The sequence below is a fragment of the Zalophus californianus genome, chromosome 2 (genome assembly GCF_009762305.2).
Source record: "Zalophus californianus isolate mZalCal1 chromosome 2, mZalCal1.pri.v2, whole genome shotgun sequence".
NCBI lineage: Eukaryota > Metazoa > Chordata > Mammalia > Carnivora > Otariidae > Zalophus > Zalophus californianus.
The window spans coordinates 140,284,767-140,306,084 of NC_045596.1; the positions used below are offsets into that span (position 1 = coordinate 140,284,767).

Below are 21,318 nucleotides of genomic sequence, written 5' to 3' on the forward strand. Positions count from 1 at the left end.
ACGCCTGGTCCCAAGCTCCTTCTCACACCCTCTGAGCTAATCTCTTTGGTCTTTTTTCCCTTCCTTGGAAATACCAAGTTTACTCGATTATACAGCATTTGTCACTGATGCTCTTCTACCTCTAAATGTATGCTTCTATTCCTCTCATTTCATCTGGATCTCTGCTTCACCATTGCCTCCTTAAAAATCCTTGCCTGGTAACTCTATTTTAAATATATTCTTACCTACAATTGTCTACAAACCATTATTCTGTTTTAATTTATTGCACTTATCACTACTGGAATTTATGTTATGGATCTGTTAATTTACATGGTTGCTGTCTCACTAAAAATGATCACCACCGAAGGGTAAGGATCTTAACCTATCTTGTTGATCACCATATTTCCAACACCACTAGATGCATGATTAATACATGATGATGGGGGGAATGAAAGAATGGATGGATTATAGGTAAGGGAGTGTGAGAGTGCATGATGATTGGTGAGTAGACATTAACATATCCTTCCTTTATCAAAGATACATAAATTTCTATGCAAAAGGAAACAAGCCTAGATAGCTAAGAAAAGTTTAGATTATGTAGGACCTGATGTGCCCTATGGCTCAATTTAGATAGATCCTCAGCTCTAAGAAATTCAGACGTGACAAGGAATTTAGAGATGTTCTAATGTATCATCTAAATCTTCTAGATAAGGGAAATGAACTTATGCCATTAACCTAGTATCATATAAGCAAGCACTAAACCAGCATCAAAATCCAGGTATAATCAATATTCTTTATACATAGATTCTGTATCCGCAAACTTACATACGAACTAAAATTTATTTTTAACCTCCAAATCAATACTCATTGCTCTTTCTGGGTCATTCATGGACATGCACAGAACTGCAAAATATTTGAGTCATCTGACATTCACATCCCCAGCTATGATGTGAACGTGCCTTATGGAGAAAATGTATGTGTTAAATAAACATTGTTCAGGCATGCGTTATAATGCAGTTGGCTGTGAGTTGTATTAATGAATTGGCAACATATATTAAGGTGTCTTTAAACAGAAACACACATGAAACAAGGTTATGTATTGATTGGTTGACAAAAGATTTGTGATCAGAAGCTCACAAGAACCTAATCCTCTATTTTCCCAGAAGCAATGAATCAGTATTTACTAATTCAGTGTTTTCAGCAACTTTATAGAACTTAACTACCATGAATATTGAGAATCAACTGTGTATGTATTTTTAATTTGTTCTAGTGGTCATTAAGTGATTTTTTTCATTTAGTTGATTTGTATATGTTTATATCAATTTATTTTTATTTACATATTTTTAATCTTTAGCTTTTACATTTTATTTTGAATATGTATAATTAAAAAAAAAGTCCTCACCACTTCTCAGCATTTTGTGGTTTTGTCTGACTTAAAAAAGTTTTTATTCATTGATATCAGTCTTTGCCTTTATTCAAAAACTGTTTCTATTTTTGTAACTGTTTTATTCTCTATGTTACACTCTCCCCTTTCAGATAAAAAGGGCCTTAAGACAAATTTGTCCATCATTTTTGTTGAACTCTACCATAAAGAACTTAATAGTTATCTGTTATTTATACCTTTCTGTGAATTTATGTTGTGACTTTATCTCTTCTCATGTTACTTAGATTTTAACGTGAGTGCAGAAAGAAAATCTGAACAAGGGTCTTTGTTAATGAATTTCAGGTATCTTTGAACGGGAAAGGATACTATTTGGAGGTCAATAGAGTTCTGATACATCTGTAATTATACCTTTGAGAACCTTTTTCTTCTCTAGTAGTTACTGACGCATTGCTTCTTAAGGCCGATACTGCAGTGGATTTGTACATGGAGGTAGATTATGTCAGAAATCATTTTGGAGTTATTTGTAAAGAAACCTCTATATTACTGTTTTGCTTGAGCACTTTCAGTCTGCAGAAATACAGAAGGGAAAAAGTTTGGGAGACTGGAAATGTTTATAGTAACAACTTCAAAGAAATGTCAATAAAGCAGAAAAGAAGTGAAATAAACCCAGAGCTTACTTATGTTTACATTGAAATCCCCACATACATTAATTTAAGTGGGATTAAGTTTGAGGTACTTGTCAGACTTTCTACACACTCTGATTTGGTTATACTTCCTTTATGAAAATCACAAATGTTTAATAGTCTTACCCATCATTACCGCAAGCTGCACAATTGTAAACTATGTACAAAAGTTCTTATCTTGATACTTCGAGGATTGCCTGACTAAAAGTAACCCCTTAATTCCTTTAAATATTTTATATTGTTTAAGTTAAGTAGTCTTTTAAATGACCTAGGAAGCCAAGACAAAGAGATCTTAATTAGTTAACATTTTTCTGTTTGCCATGCACTGTTTTTGGATGTTTGGCTAAGAATATATATACCAGGGGTGCCTGGGTGGCTCAGTCACTAAGTGTCTGCCTTCGGCTCAGGTCATGATCCCAGCATCCTGGGATCGAGCCCTGCATTGGGCTCTCTGCTCAGCGGGAAGCCTGCTTCTCCCTCTCCCACTCCCCCTGCTTGTGTTCCCTCTCTCGCTGTGTCTCTCTCTGTCAAATAAATAAATAAAATCTTAAAAAAAAAAAATATATATATATATATATATACCAGTTGATGACTTAAAAGAGAATTAAGTAGCTCTTCAGATTTATGGTTTAGGCTATAGTTCTACTCTGAAAGATTAGCATGTGTTCATTTAAATAAACTTGCCCAAGGTCACATAGTTCATAATTAGTAGCATTGTGACTGAAATCAATTCCATGGCCTCTGCACTCTTGAACCCATGTACCGGAGAGAGGCATCTATATTCTCTCATACTATTAATTCTTTTCCTTTATAACTATCTTCATTTGTGCATTCGTGTTGTTTAATCAACATATGTTTGTCAGTCAGGGACATGTCTGCTATATTCACCACTGCTTATACACTGTCAATTGTATATTTTCTGGCAATAACAAGTTTTTAGTGAATATTTATTAAATTTAAGAGTGATGTAAAAGTAACTGTGTCATGAAAGAAAAAACTCAAATGGTAGCATTAAAAAACTCAAGTCACGTGAAAATAAACCTAACCCAGACTCATGATTTTCATTGTCACATGGTTGAATGTATATATTCTGTTTTTGAACTGTAATGATCTATGTGTTAATATTAATTAATATTAAATAGTAATACTAAAATAATATTAAATAATGCAATATTAAATATGATAGTAACAAATTTTAAAATAATGTTCTATTACTAAGCTTTTCTCCTTTTTTACAAAATTCTTTTTGTTCATAGCATTATGTCTTAGCCTTTGCTGGATTTTTCCCATTATTAAAATTAATTAATTTTTTTTATCATTTTAACAAGAGTGTATGTAGTAGTATATATATATGTGGAATCCACACAGATATGGAAATTCCCCAAATTAATTTTTAATGACGAATGCTAATCTACAGTGTTTTTTAGTCATACTTTTCTTGAACATTTTTTCCTCCAAAGCAAAAAATAATGACTTTAGCTTTGTTCCCTGTGTATACAATTTTAAATTATATTATTTGTAGAAGTTTAATCATTTACGTAGTTGATTACATTAATTATATTTTAAAACTACATTCTAACAGTCATAGGAGAGCTTTGTTTTCATTATTATAGTAAAATAAAAAAAAATTTACACTTGATCTTAGCCAAAAGGCCAAGAAGCGATAAAATAAAAAAAAAAATTAAAGTGTACAGTTCAGTAGTGTTAAGTATATCCACATTGTGCAACCGGTCTCCAAAACTCTTTTCGTCTTGCAAAACTGAAACTTTATACCCCAAACAACTCTCCTCTACCCCCAACCCCTGGCAACCACTTTTCTACTTTCTGTCACTATGAATATGACTACTCTAGATACCTCATGTAAGTGGAATCATTCAGTTCTTGCCTTTTTGTGAATGGCTTATTTCACTCAGGGTAATATCCTCAAGGTTCATCCGTGTTGTGGCACATGAAAGGATCTCCTTCCTTTTTAAGGCTGAAGAACATTCCATTGCATGTATATTTGACATTTTGTTGATTCATTCATCCATTGATGGACATTTGGATTGTTTCCACCTTTGATTATTGTGAATAATGCTGGTATGACCAAGAAGGTACAAATATCTCTTTCAGACCCTGCTTTCAGTTTTTTAGATTTATACCCCAAAGTGGGATTGTTGAATCAAATGGAGAATTTTTCAATCTATTTTTAGTTTTTCACAGAGTATAGTAGATCTTTTATTGAAATCATTGTCTAGAAAGTTTGGGCTTTTCAGAGCTTTTTACAAATAATTAGGTAGATGTTTTTGTAATATTTATTTGGAAATTTGATTATAAAATGAAGGTAGAGTGTACGAATGAATCCTACGTCTGGGCATGGTCCCTTCTTTTTGCCACAAATCTCGGCACTAGTTTGCAGTTTTAGAATGAGAGGCTATTGTAGGTTGTATTTAATTTATTTTAGTTCTTGCTAAATAAACATCACTCAGCTTTTCCATGCTTCTTTTCTAACCTGCTGGTAAAGGCATGAGCTCCACATACTAATGAAATGTAATATTAATCCCTTCTGGCTAATCTTTGTACTCACTCTTCCTTTTTTGTGTGTTTGAATCTACTTCCAATGTCATTTAAATTTCAGTTTCCTAAAAACTGTTCAGAGCTTACTATCAGTTTCGTTGTGTTCTATATGTACATATTAGGTCTGTTTACATTATGATAAACTTGCCACATTTGTATATGGTTTATGCTCTGAGTATCTTAAAGTCTGTAATAAATCAGCATCATCATTATCAAAATATATTTATTACATGTGTAATTGTGCATGACATTGCATTCAGGTTCCAGATATGAACTGTGTCCATGTTGTAACTCAAGAAGAAACTGCTTTTTCTTTTTTTTGTTTTTATAAATCATTGACTTTGGTGTTCTTTTTTCTCATGGAGCTTACTGGCAAAACACCAATGGACTTACCCACTTTTTTAAAACATTTTATTTATTTATTTGAGAGAGATAGCGCACAAGCAGAGGGGAGGGGCAGAGGGAGAAGTAGACTCCCTGCCAAGCAGAGAGCCCAATGTGGGACTCCATCCCAGGACCCTGGGATCATGGCCTGAGCTAAAGGCAGAAGCTTAACTGACTGAGCCACCCAGGTGCCCGACTTACCCATTTTTTAGCTTCAATCAGATTTATTTCTATCTATTCTGTAGATTAATTTATGAAGTAATTGATATAGCTGGAGAAAATGTTACATAAATGACATAATTAAAAGAACTCAAACTTTCATTTGTGCTCACCATCATTACTCTTGTGTAGATGTAGTTGAAGAAGTGTAATTATAATTAAGACCAATAGATTCATTGTGCTCGCATTGCAATTAGATCTAATGCAGTTAAACTGAAAAATGTAAAGATCATTGAGGTCATTAATAAGATATCTAGGAGTGTTGTTGTATGAGGATAATGCATTTCTAAATATCCTAAATTCATATATATGAGGTACATTTTATTTTCTAGACAGTTGAACAACTGTGGCATTTACTTTGTGAAAATACAGTATAAGTTTCTATTGAGTTACCCCTAACACAAAATGCATGATATTTAATATGTAAGTAATTAATAATTCATAAATAGGTACCAGTAGAATTAATCTTTTTTTTTTAAAGATTTTATTTATTTATTTGAGAGAGAATGAGAAATAGAGAGCACGAGAGGGAAGAGGGTCAGAGGGAGAAGCGCTCTCCCCGCCAAGCAGGGAGCCCAATGTGGGACTCGATCCTGGGACTCCAGGATCATGACCTGAGCCGAAGGCAGTCGCTTAACCAACTGAGCCACCCAGGCGCCCAGTAGAATTAATCTTAAAACTGGCCATTTTTGTGCATTTTATCCATGAAATATTTACTTTATCATTTAAAATATTTAAACCTCTAATTTTTTACTAAGTAACCAGCGAATATGCAGGTACTTTAAATTAAAATTTAAAGAGCTCTATTATATACCTGTTAAAAGAACAGAGTGAATTTTATGTACAGGGAAATATCCATTATTCTATTTCTTTTTAACCACTGAAGAAATACAATTTTTTTGGTTTCGTTTTTGGTAGTGTCTATCTTGTTTATGTCCTTGTTAATATAGTAATTTTTGAAAGCCATTATCTCCTCAAAATAGTGATTAAAAAACCCTTTCTAATTAGCCTATTTTTTATTCTAGTATGGCTTATAATATAAACCAATTTTATTTTTCTTAGTTGACCTATGAAAAGCAGCTTCTTTATTGTGTATTCTCACTTCCTTTCTTCTTCTGATTCATTCTTTCCCTTTTCTTCCAAAATGATTCCTGAGTCAGGAGCAGTTCTTTCTGTGCCACTCAGGCAGGTGAGGAGAGCTTGCTGAGAGCTTTTGCTATTTTCTACAGTTTGTCACTAGTTCAGTGTTGCTTATTCTTTTATCAAGTCTATATCTGGAGAGTTTGGGATATTATTTTATGTGTCCCCTTGACCGAAGAAAGGCCTTTGGCCATCTGGAAATGTTCTTATATTTATAGAGAACTCTGATTTTGAAAGGAGTATATTAAAAGCTGAGAGAAGACAGCATATAATATAGCTGGTCAGATTGGCCTTGTCATCCCTGGTGACTAAGTTACTAGTGTCACTGCTTGCTCTCCCAGGCCACCTCTCTATTTAAACAGCTGTCGTCTTAAAAATATTCTTTAAAAATGAGATACTTTTTATAGTGAACATTTTCCCATTCTTTCCCCAAATTCCACACACAAAGAGAATACATTTTTAGGAAAAAAACAAGATTTGTATATCAAACCCAATGAGTACCTACTGACGGTATAATTTAAAATTATAACCTTCACTTCCCCACTTCTCATACTTCTCATCTTGTTTCACTTTATATTTTTCCATAGAATTTATTGGTTGCTAATATTTTATGATTTCATCATTTATCCTGTTTGTTATCCGTTTACTCTCTACCCATCAGTAGCATGTAAGGTCCAGGAGGGTGAGGCTCTTTGTTATTTTGCTAAAGGATGCACACCAAGCAGTGAGGAGAGTGCCTAGCATAGAATTGGCACTGAATATTTGTTGAAGGAGTGAATGAATCCCGATTTGTGGTTGTGAAAAGGGAAGCAGCAAATGTAGTAATTAGTTCTGATCTAATCTGTCCTTCAAACTCTGTTGTTTTCTATTTGTCTTTATGCTATCTAATTTGAAGATTATCATTTGTAATGTATTGACAAATCATGAAATGGATTCTTCAAGGGGCGCCTGGGTGGCTCAGTCATTAAGCGTCTGCCTTCGGCCCAGGGTCCTGGGGTCAAGGCCCGCATCGGGCTCCCTCCTCCACGGGAAGAGGGAGGAGGGTTCTCCCTCTCCCATTCCCTCTGCTTGTGTTCCCTCTCTTGCTGGCAAAAAATAAATTAAAAAAAAAAAGAATGAAAGAAATAGATTCTTGAACCAACTGTACCAGCAGTTTCATCCATTCAGGTCATGGTTCCATGGAATGAATGTACTCTCTGACATTCATTTTTTTTTTAATAAAGAATTCCATAAATTAGTGAATTATATGTTGAATGTGAGTTGACAAGATGTGATACTTTTCACTGTTTATTAATTTTAGATGCCTGTGTTTTCTAGCTTTAAATATCTAATAAGTGGTTAACTTCTTAAGAGTTTGGGGCTAATACACATTTTCTGTGGGAAAAAAGTAAGAATTTTATTTAGAAATTGTTTTTATAATTTGAAAACAATTTGTAAATTTTGGTTTGTTGTTTTTAGAAGTTTGGAGCCAAAACATAGGTCCATGAACATGAAGTTCTTCATAAAGTTTTATAGTACTGCACTTTTTTTTGCAATTAGTTGCTTAAGGAAAGAGATTGAGTTCTTGCAGGTTATATGGGTTAAGAGGAGTGTGTTGGGGTAAATGGGGTCAACTGAACAGCCATATTACCTTGAGAAACGAATAGCCAGTGCTGATTCTACATACAGTAGTCTATCTACTGCTATGCTGACTATGGGTAAAGAATTTCATAGACTAGGAAGTATATCATTTTATATTATCAAATTTTCCTTTAAAAAGAGATTTAAAACTTTAAACAGTGCAATATTTATCAACAGAATTTGAATCAAGCTTCTCTGTGAATAAGATAACAGTTTTGTTGATGAACTATCAGCAATTTTTATGTTTCAGAACAAATTATACATTGCTTATAGAATATCTGGTCCAGATTTTTAATGGTAATTTTAAGTTTGGTTTTTTTTAAACTCTTTTTTCCAGAGGATTACTACTTGCATTCTAATTTTTTTTTAAAGGCAGTTAACTTCTGTTGATTGTGATGCATGTGGATGCACTGTTCCATAGATTTTTGTATCTCTCTCTGTCTACCAGAAAAATAGGCCCTTTATTCATGGGTGGTATAGATATTGCCATGCACACTCACAAGAAAAGCTCTCATTTGGTGTAACTTATTATATGACCCTGTCAGTACCATGGCATCGAGAACACATAATGCTCTTTCTACAAAAATTGTTTTATCTATTGATTAGATATATCTTCCCATATTTTTATTGTTGCAGATTGAAAGACATGACAACTGTGCCTATGACTATCTAGAAGTTCGAGATGGAACCAGTGAAAATAGCCCTTTGATAGGGCGTTTCTGTGGTTATGATAAACCTGAAGATATCAGATCTACCTCCAATACCTTGTGGATGAAATTTGTTTCTGATGGAACTGTGAACAAGGCAGGGTTTGCTGCCAATTTCTTTAAAGGTAATTTGAAGTAATTTAAAGTGTGAGATTTTCTTTGTTAGGGATAAATGTGATATTTAACATTAAGTTAAGAGAGAACTACAATAAAGTTATACTGGAAGTGAAGAATGCACTGTGCATAAAGGATATTTGAATGATTTTTGATGGTAAAAGGTTATTGGTAAAATACTGGAATTTGGAACATTGTAGCACAGGGTAAGAATTCCATTAGGATATCCTACCATCCATTTTTATGAAATACTCAAAAAGGCAAAATCCAGAAAGGGAATTTAGACAGGGAGAAAACATTTGGAATGTAATAAATATAAGATTCGTAACCAGAAGAAGTCATTCATCAATTTATTTCCAGGTGACAGCATTTCTAAACCACCTTATAGAGAATAATGTTCCACCACATTGGAAATAATGTATGGCCTCCTTAGCAGAATATTCTGATACCTAAAATGCCTTTTTGACAAAGAATTATTATTGATCAGCTTTAATTTTAAATTACAGAACCAAATTTTAGTATATTTTCATGTCCCATATTTGGTGTGCATTACTAAGGTAAAAAGAACTATTTTACTTATTTATTTTTAAAGGTTTTTTTTTTTAATTTATTTGAGAGAGAGAGAGAGAGTGGAGGGAAAAGAGTGAGAGTCTCAAGCAGACTCCATGCTGAGCATGGAAACCAATGCAAGGCTCGATCTCAGGACCTTTAACCAACTGCACCACACAGGCACCCCAAAAGAAAGCCATTTTAGTACAAATAACATCAAATTTGCATTTAGAAAATTCATAGGCACTTAACATTAAGTGTGTCATTGTAAAATAAGACTATGGACTCTGAGAAACAAACTGAGGGTTCTAGAGGGGAGGCCGGTGGGAGGATGGGTTAGCCTGGTGATGGGTATTAAAGAAGGCACGTTCTACATGGAGCACTGGGTGTTATACAAAAACAATGAATCACGGAACACTACATCAAAAACTAATGATGTAATGTATGGTGATTAACATAACATAATAAAAAAACCTCTTTATGGGGAGAGAAAACAAAATTTTCTCTACACTGATTTTTATAGAATAAATGATGGATTTAGTTGTGTATGTCAAAATTTACTGTGATTAATAGCCCAACACTTTCGTTATTTAAAGAACAGTATAATGGGTTTCCCTGAGAATTACTTAGGTATTCACCATATGATTTGAAAGGCAGAGAACCCTGGTATTTTTACTAGATGTATTCAAAGTATTTATTAAAATGTACATCTACATGCATTAGTTCTGTAGTATTTTATAGTAGAAGAAACATACCATCAAGCGTCCCCTCTGTGATGCTTATATATTTGGTTATCAAAAATGTTTGGAGATTGTCCAGTGCAGAATTTCTCCAGAGAATATTGTTTGCTATTTTCTCAACTCACACTAGGTTATTCCTGGGGATTGAGATTAGGGAATACATTGTCATATATGTTGTTTTAATAGCATATATTTTTCATATATACTTTTTATGTTTCCACATATAATAAAATAGTGTGTGTATTTACAAAATATGGAATTTTTATATTTCCTGGATCAAGATGTCTATATAAAAAATGCCGAATACTTTAAATTTAAAGAGGTCCAGTGGGTTTCAGAATTTTCTTTCCATTTATATTCACCATAAGCTGTTTCTTAATAATGGCATTTCTTTAAAAGCATTTTTCAGGATATCTAGCAAACTATACTATGAAATCAACAAGTGAAGCTGTTTTTTCAATAAGTTTTTCTATTTTATTCTGGACATTCTCTATGTCATAAGGATTCCCTTGACCTTAAAATTAGAAAAAAAAGAAACCTCACATACCTGTCAGAGATAAGATGATCTTCAGTTGGCATTGCTATTAAGTTTTTAGTCCTTCTGGTTCTTATACAATTCTTAGATTGAAGTGATGTGAATTCTTGTATTCCATCTATCAAGGGCTTGCAAATCAATCGTTCCTGCTCCTTTGTTGAAGAAATCAGTTGTCTTCGTTTCATCCAGAGTTATTAAGGGTCATATTTTCAGAAAATTTTATACCTTAGTATGTAAAACACAATACTCTATCTGGTTGTTCTCTACCCCTCATGCCATCTTTGTAGAGGAAGATGAGTGTGCCAAACCTGACCGTGGAGGCTGTGAGCAGCGATGTCTGAACACACTGGGCAGTTATCAGTGTGTGTGTGAGCCCGGCTATGAGCTGGGACCTGACAAGAGGAGCTGTGAAGGTAGGGTCGCATCTGCACATGGAGCTCCCTGCATGAACCTGCACCCCCACCCCCCACCCCCACCCCCAATGCCCCATTCTTCTTTCTTTAATACCTGTCTTTCTCCTTCCCTCTGCCTGCCTCTGTCCTCTACAGTAACCTCTCTCCTCAACTGATAAGACTCCGTTTGTAGTCATAGTTAACATGAAACCTTGCCTGGGTGCTTGTTACAGAATCAGTCATTTCCTCCTCCGGTTACCAGGCCACCTTGTTTATTATATCTATATTTGTATGCTTTTCTCCCCCCTTTTGCTCTCTCTATAATCTATATCATCTCTCTATATATTTGTATTTTTATCTCTGTCTAGATCTAGATTTTTACCCATCCATCCATCATTTATTTTTACCTTTTCTTAGCCTAGGTTATGGGTACATCTCCCTTACTAAAGTACAGAATCCTGAATCTGAATTGCTTTTGTACCTCTACCTTCTAGCACAAACATAAAGCAGGAGTTAAATGTGTTTTATTAATAAATGATTCATAAACAAAGAGATTTTGCTATGTTTTCTCCATTTCCTCTGCACGTTCTAAGATGGTATTTCTTGCACGTTTTGTTACCATGTCTTATGAACTCTTCCTTCAGAATTTAAAGCTGCTTCTTTTTTTCCTCCTCAGTTCCCCTGCTCCACTCTATTACGGGCCCCATACTTAAGTTACAATATAAATGGACTGATCTTCCTTCCTCTGTTCTATTCCTCCTTTGTTCATAACTCTCTCAACATGTCTGCCAAAATCATCTTCATAGAACTTGTAGCAGTTTAACATTACTTATAGTTATGTATTTATTAAGTTTACTTTTGGTGGTTCCCACAAAAATGTAAATGTAAGCTCCCCGAAAATGAGCACCTTGTTCTCTACTGTATCTGTAATACAGGACATAATGGTGGAAAAGGTGGCAGACTTATTTGCTTAATGAATAAATGCCATACCCTTAACTGACCTAAATAAAAAAGTCAGAGACTCTATGTTTCTTCTTAAAAGTTTAAACTTTTCTCTTTGGCAAAAGTCTCCATTATATCTATTAAACTACTAATCTGCTCTCTGTACTAGAATAAAATAGCCACAGTTATGAAGGCAATGTAGTATCTTTATAACAGAGAACATTGTATACCTGACAATAACAAAGTAGCATGATGATTCGTTCTGTGCGGTGCCTGAAAATAATTATTTTACTTTATAATAATTCATCAAAAAGCGGCAAATGTGAAAGTACAGGTCATTTTTACAATACATTTATAAATACAGTAATGTACGTATATATATAGATACACACACACACACACACATACATGCACATATATATATACACAAAGGCAATTAAAATTAAGAGACCAGTTACTTTAGGTAACTCTTGACTCCCTAGGAATTAATTACAAACCTTGTACAATATAGGTTCTCTTTCCTTAACTTGCTTTGGATACCCTTATTTTGCTAATTTCATTAACAATAAGGAAGAGAAGTAACATTTTAAATAGTACCCCTTTTAAATAGATCATTCAAAAGGGAAAGAAAACAGTTGTTAAATGGAGTTTTCAAAAAATAAAATGACCTATTTACTCTAGTTTATTTTGCTTACTAGCTCAGGTAACTCCAAGAGTTGCTTATCTTGGGGAGCAAGAATTTGAAGAAATAAGCAGTTAATTTTGGTCTCACTACATTGGACTATATTGTGCTTTATGCTTACCTTTCCATTAATTCTCATAACAACCATATGGTGTAGATATTATTATACCCATTTAAAAGATAAGACAACTGACACCCGGTTTTCTTTATATTGCTTCTCCAACTTTAAAGTGATCTGAAATGTTACAACCATAATTTGCTTAGGTCCAAAGCTACGAATTAACACCTTATGAATGGGATTAGATAATTAAAATAGTTGTACTAAAAACTAAGGAACAGTGACTGCAGCTTTCTAGATTTTGAAAAATTTGGAAGATGGTTGAAATTCAATGCTGAGATATTTGGTTATCAATGGAAAGGTGCTAAGAAGGGGATGACTCTATCAGGGGAAAACCTTGTCACTTTCTTTCCTTCTAGCGGCTTGTGGCGGACTTCTTACCAAGCTTAATGGCACCATAACCACTCCAGGCTGGCCCAAGGAGTATCCTCCTAATAAAAACTGTGTGTGGCAGGTGGTTGCACCAACCCAATACAGAATTTCTATGAAGTTTGAGTTTTTTGAGTTGGAGGGCAATGAAGTAAGTGAATAATAAATACAATTTTTTCTATTGTGTTTTGGGAAGACTGGTAAATGGAAGGAAGGGAGGAAGGAAGGATGGAAGGAAGGAAGGAAAGAAGGATTGATTTCAGTAGCACAATCATATAGATGTTACAGTCTTTCTTTGCTGTACTGTTCATTTCTACAACTGCTTGTAATTCCTGTTGGCATTGGATGATATTTTAGACTATTTCTGGGAGATTGAAAATTATCCAGAAGGAGTTTTACTTAGTGTATTAATATACAGCAATTTCTTGATTTATGAAAGAACTATGAAAAAATTAGGGTCAGCTTCATGTCACATAGACTTTTCTAAAAAAAAAAATCAATTAGTCTGTCAAAATTCAAAATCCACTGGTTGAGTCATAACAAAAATAGGCACTTAGGAGAAACCTGGTATATTTTTAATCTCAACAAAGATGCATTTAATTGACACTATCTTTCCTTTATAAAATATAACTTATTGTAATGAAGGTCCAGTTTTCTGTCAGGTGACCACATTTAAACAAGTGAAATCATTTATTTGAGAATTCCTATGTGCTAGTGCACACACACAATTCAAATGGAATGTCAAGCCTAGAAAGGAGAACTTTCAGAACTGTGTCCTTTGTATGATTGGTCGACATTGGCTTAATTTCAGTTTTGTTTGAACTTTCCTACTTTCTTTTCTTTTCTTATTCTAATTTCCATATCCTTTCTTCCAATGACTTTTGTGCTTATTTTGCTTATTTTAAAATGAACATGATTTAAAACTTCTAAGTATGATAAAATTAACTCAAAAATTATTTTGTCTCTGATATATATCTGTTGAACACTTGTAAAAAAGTGAAAAAACAGAAATATATCTATGCTCCTGAACAATAATTGTTGGTAATATTTGTGAATTTTATACCATCATGTTGTGTTTGTATATGTATCTTTGCTTCTTTTCCCCCCTCCTACTTTTCTTTACCTCTTTTTAATGACTTTTTTTTCTCTTAATTCTATCATAGTCAAGGCACTTATGTGCATTTTTTTTAGTGCTACTAATGGCTTTGAGGTAAAAAGAAATTGCTGACTTTTGTGTTTCCTTAAAGAAAATTAAAGTCTAAAATGTGATGAACTTATATATTTCAGAGAATTATACAATTTTAGAGCTCAGTGGACCTTTTGAGATCCTCCTTACATCATGTGTTAAGTTTTATGATGGCAAAAACTGCAATTTATATTTCTAACATACTTTGTCCACATGAAACACCATTTTCCTTTAATAATTACCTGAAATTTAGAGAAATATTGAAATGAAGAAAATATTTTTATAGCATTTTTAGAAAAGTTTTCATAGGAGCAACCTTTTTTGAATATGGTAATCTCCCTACCAGTTCTGTGATTTGACATGAACTTGGTGTTGAGTGACTTCTACTCTCTCCATTTTCCCTAAAGCATTCAGCTGTGACTGATATGAGATTTTGATTCATTAGTTGATAGATGTTACTAGGAAGGCTGGAAGTTTATATTCAGGAGGAAGGAGGGTAGATGGTTTTAAATAAGTGGGTCATTGTATTCTGAAAGCATTTTCCCATGGTGGTGGTCTTTTTTCCTGGGAGGATCCTTGACAAACTCTCTAACATATCCCAAGTTTCTTAAACTTAGAATGATGTTACTATATGAAAGGCTTTTACAAAATTCTGTGTATTTTTGTGGTTTGATGTCTTAGTTACTTAAAATAAAGGCATGAGCAAAAACTTGATTTATAGATTACTGGGTTCAGTTAAAACTTCATTGTTTTAGTTATTATATTGATATCCAAAAAGAAAGATGACGTCAAACAACGTTAACCTCAGTAACATTCTCCTACCCTATGTCAGAGCTCTCTCTAAATAGATGTTGCAGCTGTAACAAAGTGGATAGAAGACCTTTTAAAAATTTTTCCTAACAACATTTTGCTTATTTATCACCTAATTAATATCACAAGAACCAGTAATTTGAGTTGACATATTGCAAAGTACAGATCATGCCCCAGGGTTCAATCATATGCATTGTTAAACCTTGCTAATTACACATTTATGTAATAAGGTCATTCATGCAAGATGTATTCTTTAGAATGTACTCTTTTGGAACTTTAGAAAAATGTATTACGGAAACATTTGTTAGAGGCTGTAAAATTGCTGAAGAATACATGGCATTCACTTAGATTCTTCCATTTTGGTGTTGTTAGTGCATTACATATAAACCAGAATGAGTCTACTTCATTGTAGTGTGAATTCCCCTCTCCATTCCACCACATAGAGTTTTTATTTGTTTGCAATCCTGCAGCATAGCTCCAGAGTAATTTTATAGCGTCTGGCAGCTCCAAGAAATTAAGAAATATCTATTTGCTTGATAAATATGAAAGGCAAAGTATCCTTTTTACTGTATCCTCCAGTGTCTGTCTCCTTTGAAATTTCCTAAGGATGCTCTTCTGTTTAGAACATAGTATTTCTGGAAGGCAGCACCAGACCAAGCCACACTCCATGCTATTTTCACTGAACTGCCCCATATGATAAGTATAATTTTGGACTAGTTATTTAGAAATTTCTGAACCTCAGTTTTCTCATCTTTACCATAGAAAAGAATGTTTCCATTGTTAATGGTTGTTTCATAGATTAAATGTATCAATTTCATGTCACTATTGTCAGCATTAAATAAGACAGTACATGACAAGTTCTTTCACAGTTCCTAGTGAAAATTTAAACAGTTTTTTTTTAAAGTCAGCAAATACTGTTCTTGTAACCATCAGCACCATCATCTCAACAAATATGCATCTCAGTTCTCCTAAACTCTATTTTTTTGGAAAAGATATATGCTGTAAATACATGTAAACAAGCACACATTGGTATATACATCTCTTGGAGATATTCAGAGCAAAATTCTCTAATCTGTTTTTCATGCCATATGCCTCATATTTGGACTCTTTCCCTGATTTTTTTTTCTTTACCTATTAATTCCAGTTTGACTACCAGAGGAATAAAGAGGGAAAAAACATGATGAACTTTTCAAAAATAAATGTCAATCATCTGATACTTTAAAATCTGGTGGCTCTCATAACCATGTCTTTTCTAGGTTTGCAAATACGATTATGTGGAGATTTGGAGTGGTCTTTCCTCTGAGTCTAAGTTGCATGGCAAATTTTGTGGCGCTGAAGTGCCTGATGTGATCACATCTCAGTTCAACAATATGAGAATTGAATTCAGATCTGACAATACTGTATCCAAGAAGGGCTTCAAGGCACATTTCTTCTCAGGTATCAGTATTCACATGCTGCATGTGCGTATCGTGGCCTTTGAAGGTGGATTGTCTTTCATTGTTATCTACTCTTCATAGTTTTCTGTAAATATAACTTGGAGGGACATAGAATGCATGCACATTTATCCTAGGTCTAACAATACTTTTACTTATAATTAGAATATTAATAATTGGGGACCTGATGAAATATAGCTGTCAAACACTTAATAAAAACAAATATTATAAAGGTTAGTGCAAATAACCCCAAATTTTTACAATAATATTTTCATACAGTGACTTATAAGTGTATTGGGATAATGATACCAGACTTCCAAAAAGTGGCAGCCTGTTTCAAAATGATTTATCTTTTTTTCTGGAATACCTGATCTGATTTTAGCAACATATTTTTTATTCTTATTATCTAGCAAATATTTCTTATTCCTCTTATGATTATATTTTCATTTATTGATAAGCTGATATTAAAATCATTCTTTGCCTCATCACTATAGAAAGGATTATAGAATGAAAACTACATATATGGAAATTACAATTCTACTAAAAATAATAGATTATCAGGTACACTAAGCAATTGACACTTCTGTTTGGAATTTAATATTTAGTTTAACCAACTCATAGTAAAATTTCCCTTGGCTAGAGCTGAAATTTGATAAAATGTCCCCCAAATTTAAAGAAATACATGAAAACACCAGTGAAATTCCTTTATTTTCCTAATTTTGGAATCAGACCTTACTTATAAAGATATTATTCTGAAACTTCAAAACCAGACAAAATTACAATAAACCTTAGTATAGCAATCTGCCTTTCAGACTGGCAGGCAATTTAAAGCAACTGAATTCCAATTATATTTTAATATTAGGTAATTTGGATTGAGTTAATTCAAAGTCCATTTATTCCAATCCCCATGTGTTTAAAATTAATGAGATTTACAGTGCCCAGGGTTTGTTTGGGGTTTTCAAAGTAATTGAAGTTAATGGTTCACAAGCTCCATTGAGGTCCAAGTCATACACAGAAGGACATTCAAAATACAAGGGATCTTGGCTCTCTTATTCTCCTTGCCTTCCTTCCCCCAGGTTTAATTGCCTTTTAAAAATTCTTCTCAGGCATTAATTTAAGACGTTATTCAAAGTAGCATTTTAATATCCTATTTTGATGAAAGCAAGACATTCTTAGACTTCACTATTTTATAAATATCATGTGTTTTACAGATTTTAGGTGACTTAGTGGTTAGAGATAAAGGTTTTTATTTTAGAACCACCTAAATATTTTTTTTAAAAATTGAAATTATAAAGCGAATAAATCTTATCATAATATTAATAATATTATCAATCCTTTTACTTTATCATAGTCATACCTTTTATTTAATATTTACTTTTTTAAAAAGATACATGCTACATACATAGTGGCAAAGTATTAAATTTAAAGCTACCCAGAATATTTAAAATTCACTATCTGATATTATTGGTTAGGAAAAACTTTCCAAATTGTAAAGATAGATTGTGTCTTTAGAATGATACTATTGAAATATAAAGCATGCTACTTTAATTCTTACAATATAGATATGAAGGCACATAAAGAAGATGCTGTTCTCCAGCACATCCAAATACATAGTCTATAATAATTCTCATTATTATATTCACTTGACAGATGAAGCAGCTGAGGAGTTAAGTAAACTGCTTAGTGTCATAAAGCATTTAAACCCCCAGTTTGTCTTGGTTTATCTAAGAGCTGATCATGCCCTTTGCAAATAGCATGTTAAGTGTTACACTGAACGTATTTGTGACCTGAAAAACAACAGATATACTTTTCACTTCTTTATTAGATTAATATATTTTTTAAAGATTTTATTTATTTATTTGACAGAGAGAGAGAGAGAGAGACAGCAAGAGAGGGAACACAAGCAGGGGGAGCTGGAGAGGGAGAAGCAGGCTCCTTGCTGAGCAGGTAACCCGATGTAGGGCTCAATCCCGGGACCCTGGGATCACGACCTGAGCCGAAGGCAGAGGCTTAACTCACTGAGTCATCCAGGCGTCCCTAAATTAATATTTTGTAAAGTCCAAGATAATTAGCATTAAGTGTAAACTTCAAGGGGTTTCTTTCTGGTGCATTGAAAAATATCAGCAGTTTGTCAGATTCATATTTAAAATACTGTGGTTCTGGATTATTAAGATTTCTTAATTTATAAAGAAATGTTTCAAAAGCTGGAAGAAGGATTTCAATATACTATTATAGTGATAGAAATTTGAAACAACCTGATGGTATGACAGGGGGAAAATGGTAAATAAATTAGAACAAACACTTTGTGGACTTTTCTACATCATAAAGATGGTTTAATGATTTTGTGATGTAAAAAATTGTATATGATAAAATATTAATGGAAGTCTAGGTATGGAACTATCTGCACACTGTGCATACAGCTAAGCATGTGGTGAGAACAAACCTGAAAGTTGCTATATAAAAATACCAAGAATGTGTGCTAAGGTAGGAAGATGGTACTTTATAGTTTTTATCCAATTTCTCTCAGTTTTCAATTTAAATACAAAAATAACTTTAATTCATTAATTAATTTTTGAGAGAGAGTGTGTGAGCGGGTATGCGTGGACAGAAGGAAAAGGGAGAGAGAGAATCTTAAGCAGGCTCCACACTCAGTGCAGAGCCTGACACGGGGCTCCATCTCAAGACCCTGAGATCAGGACCTGAGCCGAAATCAAGAGTCGGACTCTTAACCAACTGAGCCACCCAGGTGCCTCTAAAATAACTTTAGAAGAAAAACATATCATATTTCTGTTACCCCAAATATTTCTAGATTTGTAAACATTTCCTAATAGACTTTGATCTTTGAGAGTGAAGAAACTTTTAAAGTTATCTCTTTTATTAATTAGTTAATAAATATTAATAGAGGTTAATAATCTTAACTCAAGTATTTTGTGTTGAGTTAAATTTAATAATTTTAACTTTATAGTTATTTAATAAGATTATCTTATTATAGACAGTTGAATAAATGTGTTACTGTAGTGTGTTTGTTAATCAAGTGATACCTTATGAAGACTGAGTCTTAAATGCTTCTCTTTGTAATCTGTGTTCTAAAGATTTCAGAAGTGGTTGTGAATTTATGAAAACATGATAAGGAATATAAGATGTTCAGCTATTTTTTCCACAGTCTTGTGCCAGGAACAATTACCAAGGATTCAATAAAAAGAAGAACTAATATTTGATAATAGGTGATTCTATATTATTTGGAAAGGAAAGTTATTAAAAAATAATTCTAACTTTCTTGCAGCTCAGTGATACATCAAGAAAAAAGACACATGAAAAAATATTTAGATTTTTTGGGGGCTCCTGGGTGGCTCATTTGGTTAAGCGACTGCCTTCGGCTCAGGTCATGATCTTGGAGTCCTGGGATGGAGTCCCGCATTGGGCTCCCAGCTCAGCGGGGAGTCTGCTTCTCCCTCTGATCCTCCCCCCCATGTGCTTTCTCTCTCTCTCTCATTCTCTTTCTCTCAAAATAAATAAATAAAATCTTTAAAAAAAGAAAATATATTTAGATTTTAATGTGTACAGTGAAATAAAAGATTTATAGCATCATTTCCAAATATAAATATTTAATAAAATAATCAAATATAGATTCTAGTTATTTTTGTACATAGCTTTTCATTTTAAATAAGCACTTTATAGACCTAAGAAATGGGATCAGAAGAATGACTCTTGGATGTCAAATTCTGTCACTTCCGTATTTATAAAAAAATAAGAACCATCATAATAAATTCTGATTTAAAATCTTAACAATAACAAAAAAAATAAAATCTTAACGATAACATAATAAAATCTTTCATTAGACATGAAAAATGCTATAGCTTGAACATTTAGAAGTTATTGTATTATACAACAGGAAGTCCACAAGGCCCACTAAAAAAAATCAAAGTGTTATATACTGTACTGATTTTAGGATATATTTAAAAAACAATATAATGAAGTAATATGAAAGCAAATAAGGAAATTAGGATAATCAAAGTAAAGCTATTCAGACATGATATAAATTGTGTATCTGTTCAGTTTTTTAGCTACATTGGAAACAACGTAAGCATTTTCTAGAAGATAGTCTGGTCCAACAATATATTACTGTTATGTTTTTGAACTGAATGAGGTTTGTTTTTCTGTTAACACTAATCACTTACTTTACATAATAGTAAAACCAAACAATTTTGTATGATTGTGGATTTGAACACAAATATGCAAACCTGCCCAGGTATATGTGATATAACTTATTTATTTTAAGTGGTTAAGCAAGGTTAATGGTATTCTACTCAGAACAAAGTATTTTTATTTAAACGGGCCAAAATTAAAGGAAATATTAGTAGGATTTTGTGCATGTAAAAATGGCAAGATTTGTCAAACTTGTTTTTTTAAAAATTTAATTCTAGCATTCATTATTTGAAAAAAATATAACACATGACTTTAACAATGAGAGTTGAACATTCTCTCCTCCTTAAACAACCGTGGATTGGTAAGAATTAAATTAGAGTGAATATTAGAGAATTTGGAGAATAAACCTCATTTAAGAGCAGTGTCTCTCACAGATCTGGTACTGGAGGACTTAGTGACTTGCTCAGTGGTAAAAATGGAATAAAACCCACCTTACCTGACTCCCAGTTTATTTCTGTCTGTAACAAATGTAGGAGTCAGATAAAATGATCTGTGCGATTTTTCTACCTCAAATTGACATGATTTCAGCAGACATGCTCTTCATCTGAACCGTCTACAATTCTTTCCTTA

At 33.1% G+C, this 21,318-nt stretch overlaps 1 protein-coding gene across 6 annotated transcripts in view; it reads left to right on the forward strand.

Annotated features, from left to right (window-relative positions):
* Positions 1-21,318, forward strand: part of TLL1 (tolloid like 1) — a 215,085-nt gene that overhangs the window by 163,612 nt on the left and 30,155 nt on the right. For 5 of the 6 annotated variants that reach the window (XM_035726294.1, XM_027599787.2, XM_027599785.2 and 2 more), the window contains 4 exons: positions 8,602-8,797; positions 10,898-11,023; positions 13,104-13,264; positions 16,366-16,546. In XM_035726294.1, the coding sequence (XP_035582187.1) occupies positions 8,602-8,797; positions 10,898-11,023; positions 13,104-13,264; positions 16,366-16,546 (664 nt within the window). Of the gene's footprint in view, positions 1-8,601; positions 8,798-10,897; positions 11,024-13,103; positions 13,265-16,365; positions 16,547-21,318 lie in introns of those variants that run through there. The other variant, XM_035726295.1, reaches the window with a different exon arrangement.